The sequence below is a fragment of the Rhamphochromis longiceps genome, linkage group LG6, assembly GCF_057381845.1.
Source record: "Rhamphochromis longiceps isolate RC_006_pf linkage group LG6, R_longiceps_female_GT1.1, whole genome shotgun sequence".
Classification (NCBI taxonomy): Eukaryota; Metazoa; Chordata; class Actinopteri; order Cichliformes; family Cichlidae; genus Rhamphochromis; species Rhamphochromis longiceps.
The window spans coordinates 36,597,776-36,616,136 of NC_140562.1; the positions used below are offsets into that span (position 1 = coordinate 36,597,776).

General features: G+C 40.7%; 2 protein-coding genes across 4 annotated transcripts; one reads left to right on the plus strand and one right to left on the minus strand.

Moving 5' to 3' along the window:
• Positions 1–737: 737 nt before the first annotated feature.
• Positions 738–1,325, minus strand: rln3b (relaxin 3b). The gene is made up of 2 exons (XM_085410486.1): positions 1,125–1,325; positions 738–1,022 (listed from the first exon to the last, which is right to left on the minus strand). The coding sequence occupies exons 1-2, from the start codon at positions 1,297–1,299 to the stop codon at positions 754–756; spliced, it is 444 nt and encodes a 147-aa protein (XP_085266612.1). The 5' UTR covers positions 1,300–1,325; the 3' UTR covers positions 738–753.
• Positions 1,204–17,205, plus strand: rfx1b (regulatory factor X, 1b (influences HLA class II expression)). 3 transcript variants are annotated; one of them, XM_085410484.1, is made up of 18 exons: positions 1,204–1,331; positions 3,369–3,738; positions 9,240–9,337; positions 9,527–9,616; positions 10,713–10,786; positions 10,917–11,214; positions 11,306–11,487; positions 11,582–11,701; positions 12,025–12,146; positions 12,294–12,412; positions 12,878–12,981; positions 13,070–13,221; positions 13,415–13,512; positions 13,767–13,916; positions 14,027–14,238; positions 14,327–14,480; positions 14,601–14,646; positions 15,482–17,205. In XM_085410484.1, exons 2-18 carry the CDS (start codon positions 3,390–3,392, stop codon positions 15,658–15,660), a joined length of 2,547 nt encoding a protein of 848 aa, XP_085266610.1. In that variant the 5' UTR covers positions 1,204–1,331; positions 3,369–3,389; the 3' UTR covers positions 15,661–17,205. The 3 variants fall into 3 exon arrangements, with proteins under 3 accessions (XP_085266610.1, XP_085266611.1, XP_085266609.1); XM_085410485.1 differs by lacking the exon at positions 1,204–1,331 and adding an exon at positions 2,071–2,236 and having other exon boundaries at positions 15,485–17,205; XM_085410483.1 differs by lacking the exon at positions 1,204–1,331 and adding an exon at positions 2,072–2,236.
• Positions 17,206–18,361: the final 1,156 nt, after the last annotated feature.

The window sequence follows — 18,361 nt, forward strand, 5'->3', positions numbered from 1 at the left end:
AAGTAATTGTACTAAAGTTTTCAAAACATGTCTAAAATATATAACGTACCCACTATTGCATTATCATATGATATGTGTGATATTATTGGATGATAAATATTAATTAATATGTACACTTTCATGCTTCACATATTACTACTTAATTAAATGACTAATTTTAGCTTTATCTATAGTAATACACGGTAGTAAGATGGAACAGTGGTTAGCACTGTTGCCACAGGGGTCCTAGGTTCGAAAAAGAAACCCCCCCCCCCCCCCCCCACCCCTTCCCAAAAGAAAAAAAAAAACAAACAAAACTCTAGCATCATAAGCCTAATATGCTGCAGGGCTGTCACATTGTAAGCCCTTGCAGAATCAGAGTAAGCAACTACATTTTAAGGAAGGAAAATGACTTCGGTATAATTCAGTTAATCGCAGGCCATGTACTTAACCATGTACTCGTAGTCATCACCACTTCCTTAATTTTGAAATACTTACCAAAACTGTGAAACAGTCCTTTGGAAAATGGGAAGTGCTCTAACAGCATGAAGTATCTTTATTATAACTTTCTTCTTTTTAACGAAGCAAAACATTTCATAATCAACTAAGCAAAGCTTTATTAAACAACCACATCAACCAGAGCAAACAAATATCAAGAAGACATTCACATTATGGACAGGTAGTTGAACGAAAGTGGACATTTAAGAAATTGCGTATGGGAGTAAAGTTCTTCATTTTGAACAGAACAGGGTGTATATTTAGAAAAATTTAAGTTCAGCAGAGAGAGCTGATTTCACTCTTGCTGCAGCCCCACTTGCAGCAAGCATTGGACAGTCCAACCACTACGTCCCGTCCTTTCCTGTCTGCGCTCCGTAGAGCCTCCAGGACCTCTTCTGTTATCGGTGAGCGAGCTGAGCGGCTGAGTCCTGCTGCTACAGAGGCTGGATTTTTCCATGGTTCGGATTCTGCAGGATCTTGCTCGCTCATAAGTTGAGGGATGGGATTTGCCTTCCATGGATCATAGGTCTTCTCTCCAATAAATGCTGACAAAAAGAATAAAAAGTAAATCTGTCAATATTGCAGTTTAATTCTTTGAAAACAAAGCACATTATAGAAAATCAGCACACAAAATCACACCGTCTTACCCGAGTCTTCTGCGCTTCTCCTCCAGCGAGAACCACCACAGGTAAAGATGACAGCTCGTATGAACTCTCTTCCACACAGTTTCACCCCATAAAAAGAGGGATGACCGTCATTGGGGCGCACCCTGTCTACCAGAGCCACCAACAAGCCCAGGGTCAAGAGCGCTGCCTTCCACATGATGCTGAACAAATACTGAAGGTATCTCGAAGGTATGTTTAAGTGTCTCTGTGGTTTGTGTTTCTTTTTGGATGTTCTTTCCACCTTTTATAGGGCCTAGCATCAGCGAGGAGGACCTGAACTCACCTCCAGTGTTCGTCATACCTCGAGATAAGGCTGGAGACCTTTACGGGCAACAATGCACTCAGAGGAAAAGAAAAGTTGTGATTAAAATGCTGAACGATACCAGAGGTGATGTCAACAGTGCCACTGGGAATCTCATCACCTGTGACCTTTAAGTGGCCTTTCTGTCCCTCACATCATTTTGATTGGGCTGTCTGACACCAGCACAGTATCACCATTAACTCTGCCTACCATGGGACTAAGATCACTATCTTTGTACCCCAAGGAAGGGTGCTGTTCACTGCTGACACACACACACACACACACACACACACACACACACACACTAAAGAGACATTTCAGTGGACCCCACAGTGACTAATCAGTTGTGAACGTCCCATTATCATCATCGAATACTAATTATTTATAAGAGAGACACACGGGGACAGAGATAACCACCGCTTTCTGTGAATAAGAATGAATTTACATCCCATCATTTCCAATCTGTGTGACATTTTGGGCAATCAAAAAAAGTAACATTACAAGCGTTCATTTGACGTTAGAATCTAGCGAACGTGATAGACAGGTGTAACCAGCCAATCAACGGTCGAGTTTTCCAACCGATGCTTCGACCACCTCCTTACAGAGCCAACCAACATTTAGCAGAGGGAGGGGTAACGACAAGAGGGTAGCAACAGTTGCCCCGGTGAAGGCTCGGCGCCATAGTCACGGTAGTCCTGGCGACAAGAACTAAGCAACGGGAGTCAACAACAACAACCTAAATCTAAGAGGAAAAAACTTTAACGCCTAAAAAGGACAAAACCGGAACAAACAGGTGAAAAGTAAACTATCTCTGAATTTCCATTTAATTTTAGGTGAACTGTGTGTGTGCGTGTGTTTGTGCAGTCGCGAACACTCGAGCAAAATCGCTCGAGCGTTTAGGTGATGAAAGTGGTTGCTAGCTTCCTTCCAAACGTAGACCGTTGTTATGGCGATGTCAGATCTTTGATAAGAGCACAAGATGGCGGGTGTGTTGTGGCGCCTGTCGTACTTTTTTCTGCTATTTTGTCATAATGTTCAGGTTGTTTGTCACAGTTTCGATTACCGAGAAACTCACGAGGCGAGATTTGTAACGTGGTCGTAGATTTATTCGCTATCGACGTGACTAGCTAGCAGTTGGGTAGCTTGCGTTAACGTCATAACTCAACGTGAGCGATCTCCTAGCTGGAGAGGGGGGAGCTATCACTTTCTCAACTCACATTTCAAACAAAAGCTGACTAAAGAGATTAAATACCGAAACGCACACCAAACTACACACGCACCACTGGGTTTTTAATGAGTTTTAAACGCACACAAGATGATTGCACTATGTTTCATAATCATTTAGTGACTTTGAAAAAGTTTCTTGCGCTGACATTGAATCCAGTGGAAGTGACTGTCGTGAGGTCGGTGTGCCTCATGCTTGTGTTGTGTGGCATGTTGGTTCACGCAGGATTGGCTTCTCGCGCAGTAGGATGGCCTCTAGTATTTTTTTTTTTCTTCAGGTTATGCAATCACGGGACTATCCACAATCCGTAAATTTAATTGCTTTTTTGCTCAGCGGTTTTGATTGTTTTATTTGAGATGAAATGTCATGGCCATGGTCAGTCAGAAACATTTTGAAAATTTGATTAATTGCGTTATCTGTTATGCTGTAAGATTATACTGGTTCTTTCCGTTTTGACAAAACAGGAAAGGCTTTAGACTACTGCTTAGTCTCAGACAAAAGCCCTACTTCCTCATAAGGTTTATGTTACAGGCACACAAGGACAAACACACACATACACACACACACACACACACACAAGCGCTCACTCACTCTGAGTGGTCAAAGCACGGTGAGATAATAGGACAACAAAGTGTATTTCTGTGTATGTTCATAGCACCTTCATTAATGACTGTTATTTTTTCTGTATCCATAAAACCAGTGCCTCAAAGCATTGGTTGCCATGGCAACTTCTGGATACTCCGAAGACCTTCAGCCTCAGCAGGCCAACACAGTAACCATAGCAACACCTGCTTCCACCACACCCTCATCCGCAAAGACTGCACACTTCCTGTCCGAGATCCCACCAGCCTCTGGAACCATTTCGTCAGCTAACCAGTCAACTGCTGCTTCTAAAACTGGACAGGATGCACTTTGTTCTCAGGCTCCGCCCACCCAAGCCCAGAGCCAGAAGGCTGTGGTTCTGACTACTCCCACACAGCACTACGTGAACCCTAATCTTCAGCCTTCTCCAGTCCAGGAGAGTAATGGTCAAAGCAGCTCACCTCAGTACATCATAGTAACAATTCCAGGTGAGAGACTACCTTAGGAGTGACTGATACACACATACACATACACACACCAGGATTCAACATTACCAATGAACTCGTAGCCCAGGCATGTTGACTGGTCAGCTGCCAATGTTTGGATAACTGGCTGGAATGAAGCTTCACTAATGAGTATTTTTTTCTCACAGTCAGTATCTTTATGTTAAAATGCCAACAAAAGTCTTGTTGAAAATGAAGATAAAATTGTTTAAATGCAAAGGAAAGTGATCTGTTGCTCTACTTCCATCCACCGGCAGTTAGTTTTACACAGTCAAACCACTGCTGAATTAAGAAGTGAAGAAATGAAAAGAAAATGAAAACTGTCTGTGTGCAGACACTGTTTACTATATAGTTGTGAAATGTATAAATTTCACAGATTTCTTGTAAACTTTGTTGAAGGCTGACAGCAGTGTTCCATCCCTCTCTGGCAATGATTAGCGCAGCATGCAGGGTTGAGTGTTATTTAGATTAAACTAGTAGAATTTTTTTTTTCGCCACGTGTCTGTTGGATAAAGTCTCTAGACAGCTGTGTTACATAGTTTGTCTACCAGAAACTGGATTAATATGCTTATGTGGAAGCAAATGGGTGATAAATTTCTTGCAGCAGCCCCTCTTGTACCTACTGGCATCTCTACTTCAGACTCTGGGTGCAGCTGTTTTTTTGTTTTGTAGAAATGTGTGGAGCCAATTCTAGATTGAGCACTAGGCTGTATGATCAGAGGAGAGGTATTTATCCCATAAATCTGTCCCTAATGTTTCAGATGAATACTGGCTTGGATTCAAGCTTTTTGATTTCGACAAGACAATTAGACCCTCAAAACACATTTTATTAACAGAAAAAAACTACTCCTTGAAAAAACACTGAGAATCACTAGATTTTGTATCACACACTTAATGTTTTTTTTACAACTACAGTGACTCTTTGCTTGTCTTTAAATGCGCTCTCCCAGATGCTGTTTGTGGAGGAAGACTCATCGCTTTGTCACTCTGTGAATGAACTGTGTTGTTGTACTTGAAAGAAAGAGGGAATTTCCTCCACAGAAATGAATAGCTGGGTGAGGCATGTAAAACACAAGGCCTTGTTCACCTTTTTTTGCATTTCAAATCAATGTTTTAAGCTCATTACATTCGCAAACCTCATGCTCGTGATCTGGTATTTATGCAGTGCTTTCCTAGTCCCACTGTCTCCTCAAAGACTCGTTACACTTTAAGCCAGATTGAGTCATTCACACGCATTCATACAGCACTATATTCTATGCACTTTGAGCTCTTTACCTAACACACACTCACAGACTACTAATGGATGCATCTTTGGGATTTTACTATCTTGGCCAAGGACACTTTGATATGTGAAGTTGAGGAGCCGGGGATCAAACCACTAACCTCCCGGGCTAGAACCGCCCAGATATGTGGCAAACTTTGGCTTGCTCGTGGGTATTTGAATAACAGAACTTCTATGAAGGGATGTCAGTGCATGTGTGTTGTACAAACACTAAAAACATAATGCTTGGATATCCAAGCATTATGTTTTTACACAGAAAATGAGATTTCAATCTCAATTAGAATACCTAGAGCATAATATCAGAAGTAATAATAATTATTCTATTAATAATAATAAATAATAATTTTGCATTGATGTTTCCTGATCACCCATCAGTCTTATTACAGAAGATTTCTGTCATCTCTTGCTATCTCTTTAAGAAAGAAGAAGTCAAACCGATATCTAATACCTTTTTTCCAACGAAGCAGCACTGGTGCCTACTGTAGAACCGGTTCCACACATTTCCCCTGTGGGGAAAAAAAATAAAATAAAAAGGTGTTAGTGCCAAAAAGCTAGTACTGGCAAGACATTACATAATTCCTGTTCCCAAAAGTTGAATCCACTGGCTACTGGAGGGACTACCATAAGAACTTTACTGATGATTCACAGATGCAGTCTACAGATTGTGTCGGCAATGGAAGCTTTCGCCAGTGACACTAAGTAACATTCAGTCTTCAAAAATGTCCAAATGTGGGATGGTTCTCAAAAAGGCACCAAGGTAAACCTATCTCAGCACAGGCAGTCTGTTGGTGGAAAGTCCCACCAAAAAGAAAGAAAACCCACTGATGTAGAATGAACCTGTGCGGTGTGATGGTGATGCGTTATGATGACAATCTATGTGCACTGGATTGTTTGCCTTAATAGTCGGAAACTAGGGACTATGGGTAGCCAATGAATGAAACTTCACTGAACCTCTTTTCTGCTGCTTTTACTGTTATACATAGATCTTCGTATGGGGATTTTAAGAATATTTATTCTACATCAACATGTCTTTAAATTTCTGCCTAGCAGTTGTTGAATTTCTTTTGGAGAAAAGAAAAAAAACAAAACCAGAAATTTTTGGGTTGGGATGCCACAAAAGTTGCAAATCATAGTAGCAAATGTACAAAATTAGACATTACCGTAGAAATGAAGGTAGTTGACGTAAGATGGATTAATAACACTTTTGAGCTTAGTACTTCTTATCTAGGAAAAGTTCAATCAGCCATGGCTTATTTTAAAATGTATTCTATTAAATAAATACAAAAGCTTAGTCAAAAAAACCTAATCAGTATTTTAAAAAGTTATGCTAACTAGAGGAAATGAAAAGAGACCCCAGTGTCAGTGCCCATCTGTATGTTTATTTTAGGGCCTTCTATTTGTAGATCTTTTTTCCTGCCAGTATCGAGTGACGCTGTGCCCTCTCACCCAGAGTGAGAGCCTCACAGGCCTGTTGCCTGGGGCTTGTCTCTGCCTCATAAAGTAGGAATACAAAGTACACAATGTAACAGTATCTAGAACATGGACTACAGTAAAAAGAACAGACTTTGTGCATGTTTGTTTTCTGTATTTCAATTTTTTGATAGCTTGTTGGAAATATAGTTTAAGATTTCTATAACATGAATAATATTATGCAGTTAGGGGCATAAGTATTTAGTGACTGACACATTTTTTGTAATTTAACAAAAAAACAAAACAAAAATCGTATTAACTCTTTGAGAATTATAGCCATTTTTTCACACAGCCCCACATCTTCAGAGGCGTAAAAGTAATTGGACAAACTAAGACAGTTTTAAAAATAAGGAGTGTTTTCTAATACTTGGATGAGATCCTATCCTGCCAATGGCCACCTGAAGTCTGGAACTGCAGCTGCCTTCAGCTGTTCGTGGATCTCCCTGCATTCATTATTTAATAACAGAAAGGTTGCTCTGTTTGGGTCGAGGTCAGGTGACTTGATCATTGAAGAATAACCCATTTCTTTTCCTTGAGAAATTCATACTGCTTTTGCAGTATGCTTTGGGTCATAATCCACAGCACTATGGTCATTTGCACTGCGAAACCCCGTCTGATTAGTTTTGCAACATTTGGCTGAATCTGAGCAGAGACTATAGCCCCGTATGCATCGTTATTTATCCTGATACTTTTCTCAGCAGTCACGTCATCACTAAACACTAATGACTGGGTTCCACTGTTTGATATAGATCCCCATTCCATAACATTATCTTCACCATATTTAACATATAATGTCGTAAGCTGCCGAACATGAGCTATTTCTCCATTCCTCCAGACTTTTTTCTTCACATCATTCTGGCACACATTAATCTTGGTCTCATCTGTCCAAAGAACTGTGTAGGCGCTTGCTTTCTGTCAAAGTTTAATGTGGACGTCTTGTTCTTGAATGCATTTTGTGGTGTGCACTTTGTTGTAAGCTCTCTTAAATGTAGACGTTTACTCTTTGAGAGTGCTCTTGAGTTAGATATTTTGAAGCTGGAACCAAGGAATGAATTCTGTGATCATCCACTGTAGTGGTCTTTCAGGTCTTTTGTTGCTGCTGACCTGGCAAAATCAGCCCTCCTTTCTAAGAAAGCACCAGATTGTTAATTTGATGACTCCTAACGTTTTTGCTGTCTCTCAGATAGGTTTATTGATAGGTTTATTGTGGTTTTTCAGGTTAAGGATGGCTTCCCATGCTTAGATTGACAAGTAGACCTCATGTTGAATGTTCCAGTAAACAGTTGCCTAAGCAGTATCAGCACAGTTAATGAATTTGTCATGCAATAACAAGGAACTGTCTTCACCTTTCCATTAAATTGCTTCCAAGTTGTCCAATTACTTTTCTTTTTTAGGTGTTGAAAATGATTTATACAGTCATGGCTGTACGGTTAATACAGTACTTTAAAAAAAAAAAAAATCAACTGAAAATCTGCACCTCAGTCATAGCTTGATTTTTTGATTTCATATCCATTGGGGTGGTGTACAGAGGCAAATTTACAAAACTTTTGGCATTGTCCAAATAATTATGAGTCATAATATATGACTAGATGTTGTTTTGCACTGTAAGGTTTAGATGGTGTTTCTTAAATGTTGCTTCAGTCTGGTCTAGAACATAACATTTACATTTTCATTATTCAATAGTTAACAATATAGCTGTAAAACGAGAAAAAAATATTTATGGTCCTTGTAACCTTCAGGTTGTATAGGCTTGGATTATTGGTAGGTGATTGAAAAAATAAAAGCAAAGTTCTCTAACAAATAACTGACTTATCAACTGTACTAATTATACCAATTGATGAAAACAATAGAATTCTAAAGTGGTGTGTTTGGGCTGGGGTTACAAACAAGCCCTAAACCAGGTTAAACAACGCAAGCCATCCTTTTTACACAGGATTGACAAATCTTGTATAAATGTATCCACCAAACCACAGACAGACTGGATTTATACTGTTGCACCAAACACAGGTGACTAGTTAGCTGTCAGACTGATGTTGTTGCCTGAATAAAAAACTTTTTCTTGTAAAATGGGAGGTGAAATTGTGATCAGAGTTATCATTTTCAAGCACCTAGGCCAGAGCGTTTAGCTATAATAATGTAAAATTCAACTGAGTGGTACATTGGGCATTAGTCAGCTATGACTTGACCAAAGTGTAGTTACTGGTAGTCTATTTCCACAGTGTTCAACCTTGGTTGGAGTAAGAGCATCACAACAGGAGTAACAGTAAAGGTGGTTAAAGTAAAACGTTTTCTCACCCGAAAAATAAAAACAAGTGAATATTGCCCTCTCCTCCACCCAACCTCCGTTCTCTATTTTCTCCCGCTGTTGTCAACCCACACGTATCTCTCTTTTTTCCCCTCTCATCTGATCTCCATGTTTACAAGATGGAGGGATTTCTCTCTCCATCTGGGGAGATTAGCTGTCCAAGGCTGTCCCTTCTGCATACAAGATATAAGGATGAAATGAGAATTGGACAGACACACTTCTCCTCCTCCTCACTGTCCATCTTTCCTCAGTAGAGGAAAAAAAGAAACTTGATTGCGAGATGTTCTGTGGTGGCTGTTATTACGATTTGGAACCAGTCTGTCGTGAGTGCTTCGCTTGAAGCGATGGTGGGGTGGATGGGTTTTCAGTTAAATGTGCCTGATCGTCAAATGAAACCTTTCTCCTTTACCTTTTGTGTTTCATCCACAGATGACTCTGTGCCCTCCAGTGACAGTTTGTCAGACTCCAGCCCGCCCGCCCCTGGTGTACCTACTCAGGTGGTCCAATCAGTGCAGACCACCCCACAGGTAAGATGCACACATATATTCATTATGATGGGAATCCCCCTGTATGTTGGAGACAATGTGGACACCAACGAGCACACCACACATACTGTGGGACTGCTCTTTGATCAGGACTTACTGGAATGACATTCACGAAACACTACAAGAAATTTTCAACTTTCAATCTGACGCTCTGGCTTTATACATCAACAGAGGTCAGTGTTGCAAGCCGTGTCTCAGGCAGCCAAGAGGAATCAGACAGGCCACGTCAACAATCTACAGTCTGTGCATATAACCCCAGAGGTAAGGAAGATAATTCCTCTCATCACTTCATCAGCATGTCAGTCATGCCACACCACGTACATTGATCTGCAACAGCACACCGCTGCCAGTTTTGTTTCATTAGTTGTAATCCTTAATAGCCTGCTATCATACAATTAAGTTAACAAATTGGGTTTAATTAATGTGTAATCAACATGTTGAGTGCACAGTATGATATTACTGAAGACCGGGAGAACCTCGTGGGCAGTCAAAGAGACAGTTACTTTTCAGGACTCGATGAAAGCAAATCAAATATTGAACTTGGTGAACGAATGCGTGCTCTGCTTGTCTTCTTCATAATGCCTGATGAAGATTAAGACATTGCTTTTGTATAAATGTTTTAAGGAATATTTTTGCAACCAATTTGAAATTGCCAGAAAGATAACTTCATGCCAAGTGGATGTGTAGAAAGAGAACAGTTTTGCAGCTTTTTACCTAGTAGTCACACCAGCATAGCATGTATTAAGCTTGCATTTCATTGAGTTGAAATGTACTATAACAAGTGCATCTTGTATAGTAACTCCTTAGAATTAAAAAAAAAAAATAGAATATAGCTTTTCAGTCACAAATGTGAAATCAAAAGGTTTAGCAGTCTTGTTCACACTGTGCCCACACATATTTTATGTTCCGGTTAAAGAGTCGATTTGTCTTTCCGTCATTACAATATTTACTATCTGCTTTAATAAGTAAAATACGAATAATTATCGAGAGCATAACTGATGCACGCTAAGTTTCACTGCACCCTTCACTTCAATTACACTTTAATTACATTAGTTATCTTTAGTTATAGAGTGCTTTTCACAGTTGTTCATGCAACACCATCATAAGGAGCAGATTTTAATAAAGTGGGACATTCAAAACATATCTGCATGTTGCTGAGTTATGTCATTAGGTGGAAAATGCAACTGTTAGTCATGTTGAGCACAGTCTGTTAGTGTGACACTTTAAATTGTGAGATGTGGGGTGCCATCTCCTTTCCTTTAGGAGGATGGTCCAATATATTCTATGCTAAAGGAGGACTTCATTCAGTTCTTGCAACCCTTTAATTGTGTTAATCTCCTTTTTGCTAATTTTTCAGGTAGAGCATGTGTACTCTGGCCAGATCCAATATGTGGATGGAGCAGGAGATGCAACTTTCACCACACCCACCATGTAAGTAGTAAAGCACCTGATCTGTCTGTCTGTTTGCTCTATGCTCACACGTTCAGTTACACACACTCTGAAACTTTGCTCGTCACAGAGCCATTGATATATTTCATTGTCTGTGTCTTTTCTTGTCCAGTCGACCGAACAATTACCCCTTCTCCGAGTCGCCCCTGTATTCCCAGACACCTCCTACGTCCGCCTCCACCTTTTACGAGGCCACGCCCAGCTCTGAGTCAGACATCACTGGATCTGTGACTTCACAGCCAGTTTCTGTGGCAACAGCAGGAGCCAGCAGCACAGCAGCTGCTGCAGGTGGAGGTGGTTACGTTATTCAAGGAGGTTATGTCTTAGGAGCAGGAGGAACTCCAACAGCAGGTGGAGGAGGAGGAGGACAGAGTTACTCCAGCCCCAACTCTCGTGCCCCACCTGCTACCGTGAGTCGAAAAGTTGAAAGTGAAGCATTTCTATGATCCGTGACAGCCTACCACCCAAAGGTTCAAATACTGTGACGTCCTTTTTCCCCAGGTGCAGTGGCTCTGTGATAATTACGAGGGGGCTGAGGGGGTGAGTTTACCTCGCTGCACCCTCTACTACCACTACCTGCTTCACTGCCAGGAACAGAAACTAGAACCTGTTAATGCTGCATCTTTTGGAAAACTCATCAGGTCTGTCTTCATGGGGCTGCGTACACGGAGATTAGGAACCAGGTACAGAAAAACACGCATACAGACACACATACACGAACTGTGCAAGACCAGTCTCTCAAGGGTTTATCATAACTTTTTCCTGTGTATGTTTCAGAGGGAACTCTAAGTACCACTACTATGGTCTGAGGATCAAATCCGGGTCACCTCTGCTCAGACTGATGGATGAACAACAGCACATGGCGATGAGGCAGCAGCCTTTCTCACAGAAAAACAGGTAGCCACCCATGCACTCTAAAACTTGTCCTTGAGCCATTACAGGTACTGAGCTTCTAAATATAGTATGAAATACTAGTAGAGTACATCATTGCTGAAAAATATTCCTCCTGTGGTTTATGATTTCATTCTATGCATGGATGACATTTCGTTCTTATCCACAACTGGTCCTCCTGTCGGGTTTTACGTTATTTTGTCAAAACTGAACACCTTGTGTGAAAAGATCCACTCAAACAAAAATATGTAAAAATAGAACAATGCACACATATATTCATATATTCATTAACTCTGGCTCTGTTTCTGTGTGAATGATGTGACAAATAGGGTAAAGCCAGTTCAGAAGCCACAGGGGATCACCAACGGCACAGTAGGCGGGATAGGTCAACAGCAGGGCTCGACACTTTGTGACATTTCGGCCCAGGTGCAACAGTACCAGCAGTTCCTAGGTGAGGAACACCTGCACATTGTTCATCATTGTTTCTTTTTTAGTATATTGAATAAGCAGTTTAAAAAATGGATGGATATGATTTTATTTCAAATGATACTGAATCAACTCTCCGTGGTTCCTGTTTCCTGTGCATTATCATGTGCAGAGGCATCAAAGCAATTGCCAGACTTTGTGGAAATTGATCTTCAAGATCGAACCCTGCCCGATGGGATCCTTTTAGAGCACCTCAAGGCCTTTCAGACTCTGTACAGAGAACACTGTGAGGTATGCAGCTTAGACAAAAGAAATGACATGGAGACTGAATATAATAGACATGCTTTCCATGTGTGTGTACTTATTTCTCTTGCCATTATTTACTTATTTCTCTTGCCATTTCATTTTGTCATTGAAAAAAGCAAGGTTCTTGTAGTTGTTGTAAAGCACAGTAACATCAGCTTCCGAAGAAATGCAAACAGAAACACTGAAGTGAAGTTGTGCTCATTCACAAAGTAGTTTTGGATGATTCACACAGTTCAAAATAATCTTTATTTTATGTTGGACATTGATGCAACCCCTAAGTTTATCCAGCCCAGTTTCTTCTAATTTTCTATCCTGTGTAAATTAGCATCGGGTTTCACTCGCTGAGCCTATTACTTGAAATTTTTAACATAAATACAAGCATCCAGCTGTGCAGTGTTATACATACAGGTCCCATGAACACCTCTGTGATGCTAAGTGTGATCCTCGCAGGCTATTCTGGATGTGATGGTCAACCTTCAGTTCACTCTTGTTGAGACCTTGTGGAAATCATTCTGGAGGTTTAGCCAGAGCAATGATGCAGAATCGCTCAACCTGTAAGTATTGCAAACACACTCAAATGTGTGCACCCAAGCATCCCCTGCTGAAACTGAAGCTGATCAGCTGTTTCACATGCCCACCCAGACACAACGAGTCTGAGAAGCGACTGCCCAAATCGTGCCTGGTGGTGCTGTGTAAGTTTGAGCCAGTGCTACGCTGGACGAGAGAGTGCGACAACCTGCTGTACCAGACTCTGGTGGAGATCCTCATCCCTGATGTACTGAGACCCATTCCAAGTAAGTTAATAATGTCATGTAGAAACGTTTTAATTTTCTGCGAAACCCACCTGAATACGTTTCAGTGCTGTTTTAGTGATGTATACTGTATGTAAGAATTATACACTGCGGCTCATTTAAAATGGAGAGAAGTGTTCCTGTGTTTTTGTATATCCCTGTAAATTGCATCTTTCCTCTGCATCACCGCCATCAGGTGCCTTAACTCAGGCCATCCGCAACTTTGCCAAAAGTCTGGAAAACTGGTTGACAGGTGCCATGATGAACATCCCAGAGGAGATGGTTCGCATAAAGGTATTTTTATTTTTTTTTACACTGAGCTCTGTATCCGTGTTTTAATTTAGAGCTTTTTCTTTAATACACGGGTGCATCCCTTAGCACTTAGCTCACCTTACATCACCAAATGTAAGCTGATAAGTGGGATTTGTGATGTATTTTCTGACTTGGTGGTTTTTAGTGCTGCCATATTGTGATGGAAAAATGTGACTTGTCCTCTTTATGGCTCTTTTTGACAATGGTACTTTATTTCTCCTCGCTTTTACTTTCAGGTGGTGTGCATTGGCTCTTTCTCCCAGACGCTGCGTCGTTACACCAGTCTGAACCACCTGGCTCAGGCTGCCCGGGCCGTCCTCCAGAACTCAGCTCAGATCAACCAGATGCTCTCTGACCTCAATCGGGTTGATTTCAATAACGTACAGGTCTGCCAGTACTGCCGTCTGTGTCTCCTGCGCTTACCTGCTGCTGTACATCAGTGTTTTTTAAAATAAAACAGCAGATTGCTCACTGTGCTTGCCTGCGTCCCCCTCAGGAACAGGCATCCTGGGTTTGTCAGTGTGAAGACCGTTTGATCCAGAGGCTGGAGCAAGACTTTAAAGCGACTCTGCAGCAGCAGAACTCTCTGGAACAGTGGGCTACCTGGCTAGATAGTGTTGTGTCCCAGGTCCTAAAGCCCTATGAGCACAACCCTATGGCCCTGCCAAAGGCTGCAAAGGTTTTCCTGCTCAACTGGTCTTTCTACAGGTGAGGGGAAATGGGGGAAAATGGGCTTTGTAAAGATGCAGTTTTATGTTAAAGAAACATTTTCTGAATCTTTTCTTTTCTTCACCAGTTCTATGGTAATCCGGGACTTGACTCTGCGCAGTGCTGCAAGTTTTGGGTCCTTTCATCTGATCCGCTTGCTGTATGATGAGTACATGTACTACCTAATCGAGCACAGAGTGGCTCAGGCTAGAGGAGAAACTCCCATAGCAGTCATGGCAGAAGTATGTACCTGAACACACACTCATACTTGTATTCCACTTTTGAATTAAGTTTATAAATATGTCTATAAATGAGAACCTTCACAAACATTTATAAATGTGCTTTCTTTGCCATGGACACAGTTTGCCAGTACTGTCAAGAGCCGGACCTCTCAAGATATTGAAAAAGGTAAATGAGGATGGTTTTCCTTAAATACTCTTTTATTAGGATTCCTCATAAGCACCAGCCTCAGCCTTAGCCGTTTTGCTACTTTGTAACCACAGCAGTTGCCCCCTGCTGGCCATTACAAAGAATGCTGAATTAATGCACTTCTGCATTGACTTCACTTTTCAGACACTCGTCCATCTTTTATGAAACTCTTTGCGTTACAGATTTAGAGTTCACACCTTTTTCTTTTTTTAAATGCAAACAATAACAAGGTCCCCACTGAGGAGAAGTTTTTATTACAATATGATGACATCAGCGGTTTTTAGAGGTCATTTATGGTGATATCAGTATTGTTAATATGGAAATGGAGCAAAGTATATTTTGCATCATTGTGAAGTCATGAAATCATGTTTTAAGTTAAAGCAACGAAAGTGCTGAACTTTTGCCTTATTTGTGTTACCCTGACCTTTGACCTTACATACTAAAATGGTATACTTTAGTATGTAATGTTTAGTATATTGTTGTGAAGTTTGAAGATCATCCATAAGAAACTGTGGGTAATATAAAGGGGTTTTTTTGTTTTGTTTTTTCTACAGATTTTTAAATTTGGTGGTTTGATCCAATTTTAATCAAAATAAAATCAGCTTGAGGCGCTATTACATAGAGATGGTGGGGAGGAAGAACTCATGTTTAGGGGGAGAAAAGAAAAAGATGGTGAGACAAAGAGAAGACAAATGAAATATGTATGCATTAGAGATTCAAACAAAAAACAAAACAAAAGTGCACAGTAGCTGCTGCAACAGGCCAACACTCAGCATGGCACCGTGGTATTTACTTATTGTCTTTCATGTCTCAGAAGAAGAGGAGGAGGATGACGATGAATATAGTGAGGAGGACACTGGAGATTTGGTGCTGCAGTCCAGCTCTCTGAGCGCGGTTGATGATGAGAAGGAGGTGATGGAGCCGCCAGTCAAACAGCCCAGGACAAACTTAAGCCTGCACACGCTCAATGAGACCGACAGCACACCACCTTAGCTAATCACCTGTACGGTTAGCACAATGCTTGACACATGCCTTTGCTTTAAGTTTCAAATCATGTCATCTCGTTCTGTCGCACCATGTGAGCTTCTGGTTTGCATGTTTGGTCGTCTGTGGTGAGGAAGTGGGAGGGCCTTTTGCCAAATTTTCTCTGCTGTACTGTTTGTGCTGCAGCCTTTATGTTTACCTTCACTTTATCATTTCACAGTCCCCCCCTCGTTCCCTGTGCCTTCCCTGCCTTTTCAGTGGCTGCTCCTGCCCAGCCTGAATTATATATACGCATATTCTTGATTCCCTCCCATCCCGCCTTAACCACTGACCTGATTGCTGTGGAGAGATTCATTGTCCTCTAAACTCAAATATCACTTTAATTACCTTTAACACAATGACTATGCAGGGGAGCTGGACTTGAATGAATGATATTGTCTGAAAAATATATTTGTTTAAGAGTAGCATCTAGAATGATACTGCATCATGAATTTTTGTTGAGTGAAAGGTATTTGGCTTTATAAATGTGACTCCTTATTCATTTGGCCAACTAACTGATACGCTGTGCCTTTTGAGAGATTTCTAGGCTTAACAAAAAAAGGTTGTGCTCTATATATTCTGTATCGGTGGTTCAATAAATGATGGTCCTGTGAAGTAGTCGTGGTGTTGTCATGAACTTTTTGTAGCTGTTAAAAGAAAAAAAAAATTGATCGTCTAGTTTTGTGATGATTCTGCCTGGTTTGTTTTTCTTCATCCATCCTTTCTTTCATCAACATCTTTCTTTCACACATAAACATCCAGATGACTCGAGTGCAACCCCCCCCCCCCCCCCCCCCCCCCAGCTTTTCCCACCTGATCAGCTCCACATATTTTGCAATCTTTGTACCAGCTAGATGTACCAGCTATCTCAAAGTTTTTGTAGTGTAAGAGTAGATGTTTATTTTCAGAAAGTGTGTATGCTGGACGTTTGTAGATAACTTATATTATGTACCTTTTTGTGAACGCCGTAATATATCCAAAATATTCGTATGTTGTTTAACCATTATTGCCTTAATAAGTATGTCGTGGTATGTCCACCAGCCAGAGTCTTGAGCTATATTTTTATTGTGATGATGGACCAAGCATGTGAGTATGGTGACTTAAGATTAACCCCCTCAAAGAGCACACGCTCAACCAGCAGCAATGTGTGACTGTGGGACTGAGGGGAAAAGAAATAAAAATATTATAATGGTAGTGGGATGTCCCTCAGGACCACCTGATTACAAAGATGTCACCAAAGAACATAACAAAGGAGAAAAAAAAAAGTATGTTTACATTTATATATAAATATATATGTGAGAGCAGGCTACAAAAATCTGACTCGAATTAAAATTAACCGCCAACTGCGATGTCATACAAACTGTGCCGTGGATTCTGTCCCTTGCTTGTGCTGCAGAACCATTTCTGAACGAGGTTCTTGCTGTTATTCTGAAGACCTTTGTACTTAAACCTGTGATCAATGTTTGTAGCTTTATTCTCACTGTTATAACTAAAGAGATGTGATTGCTATCAAAACTTGTGCCAGACTGTTTTTCCTTCATTCCCTGTGTTGTTCTTGGAATTTCTTTCTTAACCACATTTTCCAACTGGAGGTTGGTTTGGGGATGGGCAGTTTGGTTTGGGAGTCCTCAAAATGAAACAAAGGCTGTAATGGAATTGTCCCAAAAAATGACCACCTTTGTTTTCATAATATTTTTTTCTTAGGTTTAAATAAGTCAAACGGAGACTCAGGAAAAAGAGAACCTGAGGGCTCAGAGAAGACCTGCTCTAGATGTTGTGGGGCTGTTGCCACTGATGCCCCTCGCAACATCGGCTGTCAGGGGCAGTTCCTCTGGATTGGCAAACTAAGGCAGCAGACCTTTGATCATGTAGCCATTTCAGGGGGATCATGATCCTCAACCTGCCTGGGAAAGTTTATGCCACGGAGGATGGGAGTTCATCCATTAGTTAAACCTCAGATTCAGGTTTGGTTTGGTGGGAGTTTGCAGAACTGATCGTGTCCCTCATTCATTCTTTGGTTCTTATACAAATTAATGCTCAGGTTGTACAAGTCAGACCTGATGGATGGCCCGGGGGTCTACTTCAGCTAAAAGACAGAAGATCAGGGACCATTTAATGAACAGTAAAAGGTAAACCTAAATTTAAGTTTCTCTGTACTTAAATTATAAATTATTTGGGACATTGTAGTATTAAAATTGATTAGTCTACAAAATTGTTCTATTAATACATTCAACTAGTGAAATTTAAAAAAAAAAAAAAAGGTATAAATGTCAAATTATACAGATGTTTTATGGCTGTAGAAGGAGACGAACAAAATCTGATAAAAAGTCCAAAAGGTCTTTAGGCTTAAGACGACCAAACTGAAAATGTAACAAAGAATAAAAATTCTGACGGTTAGGAGCTCATGGAACCTTTTTAGCCTCACTGCAAATACCCAGTACTACACTAACAGACCCAAAACTCAGTTGCTTTATGGATCATGCAGATCTCACAAGTTGACAAGACTGTACGACGTTTAAAGAAAAACAAAACACGTTTGTGTTTTATTTGTATGTTAATTGGTTAAACATGTGGAGTACTTTTACCTCTTCTCTGTGTATGTTTTCCTTGAGCGAAACCAGCTCTTTGAGTCTTTTAATGTAACTTTAGTATTAGACAGTGTGGTCTGTTC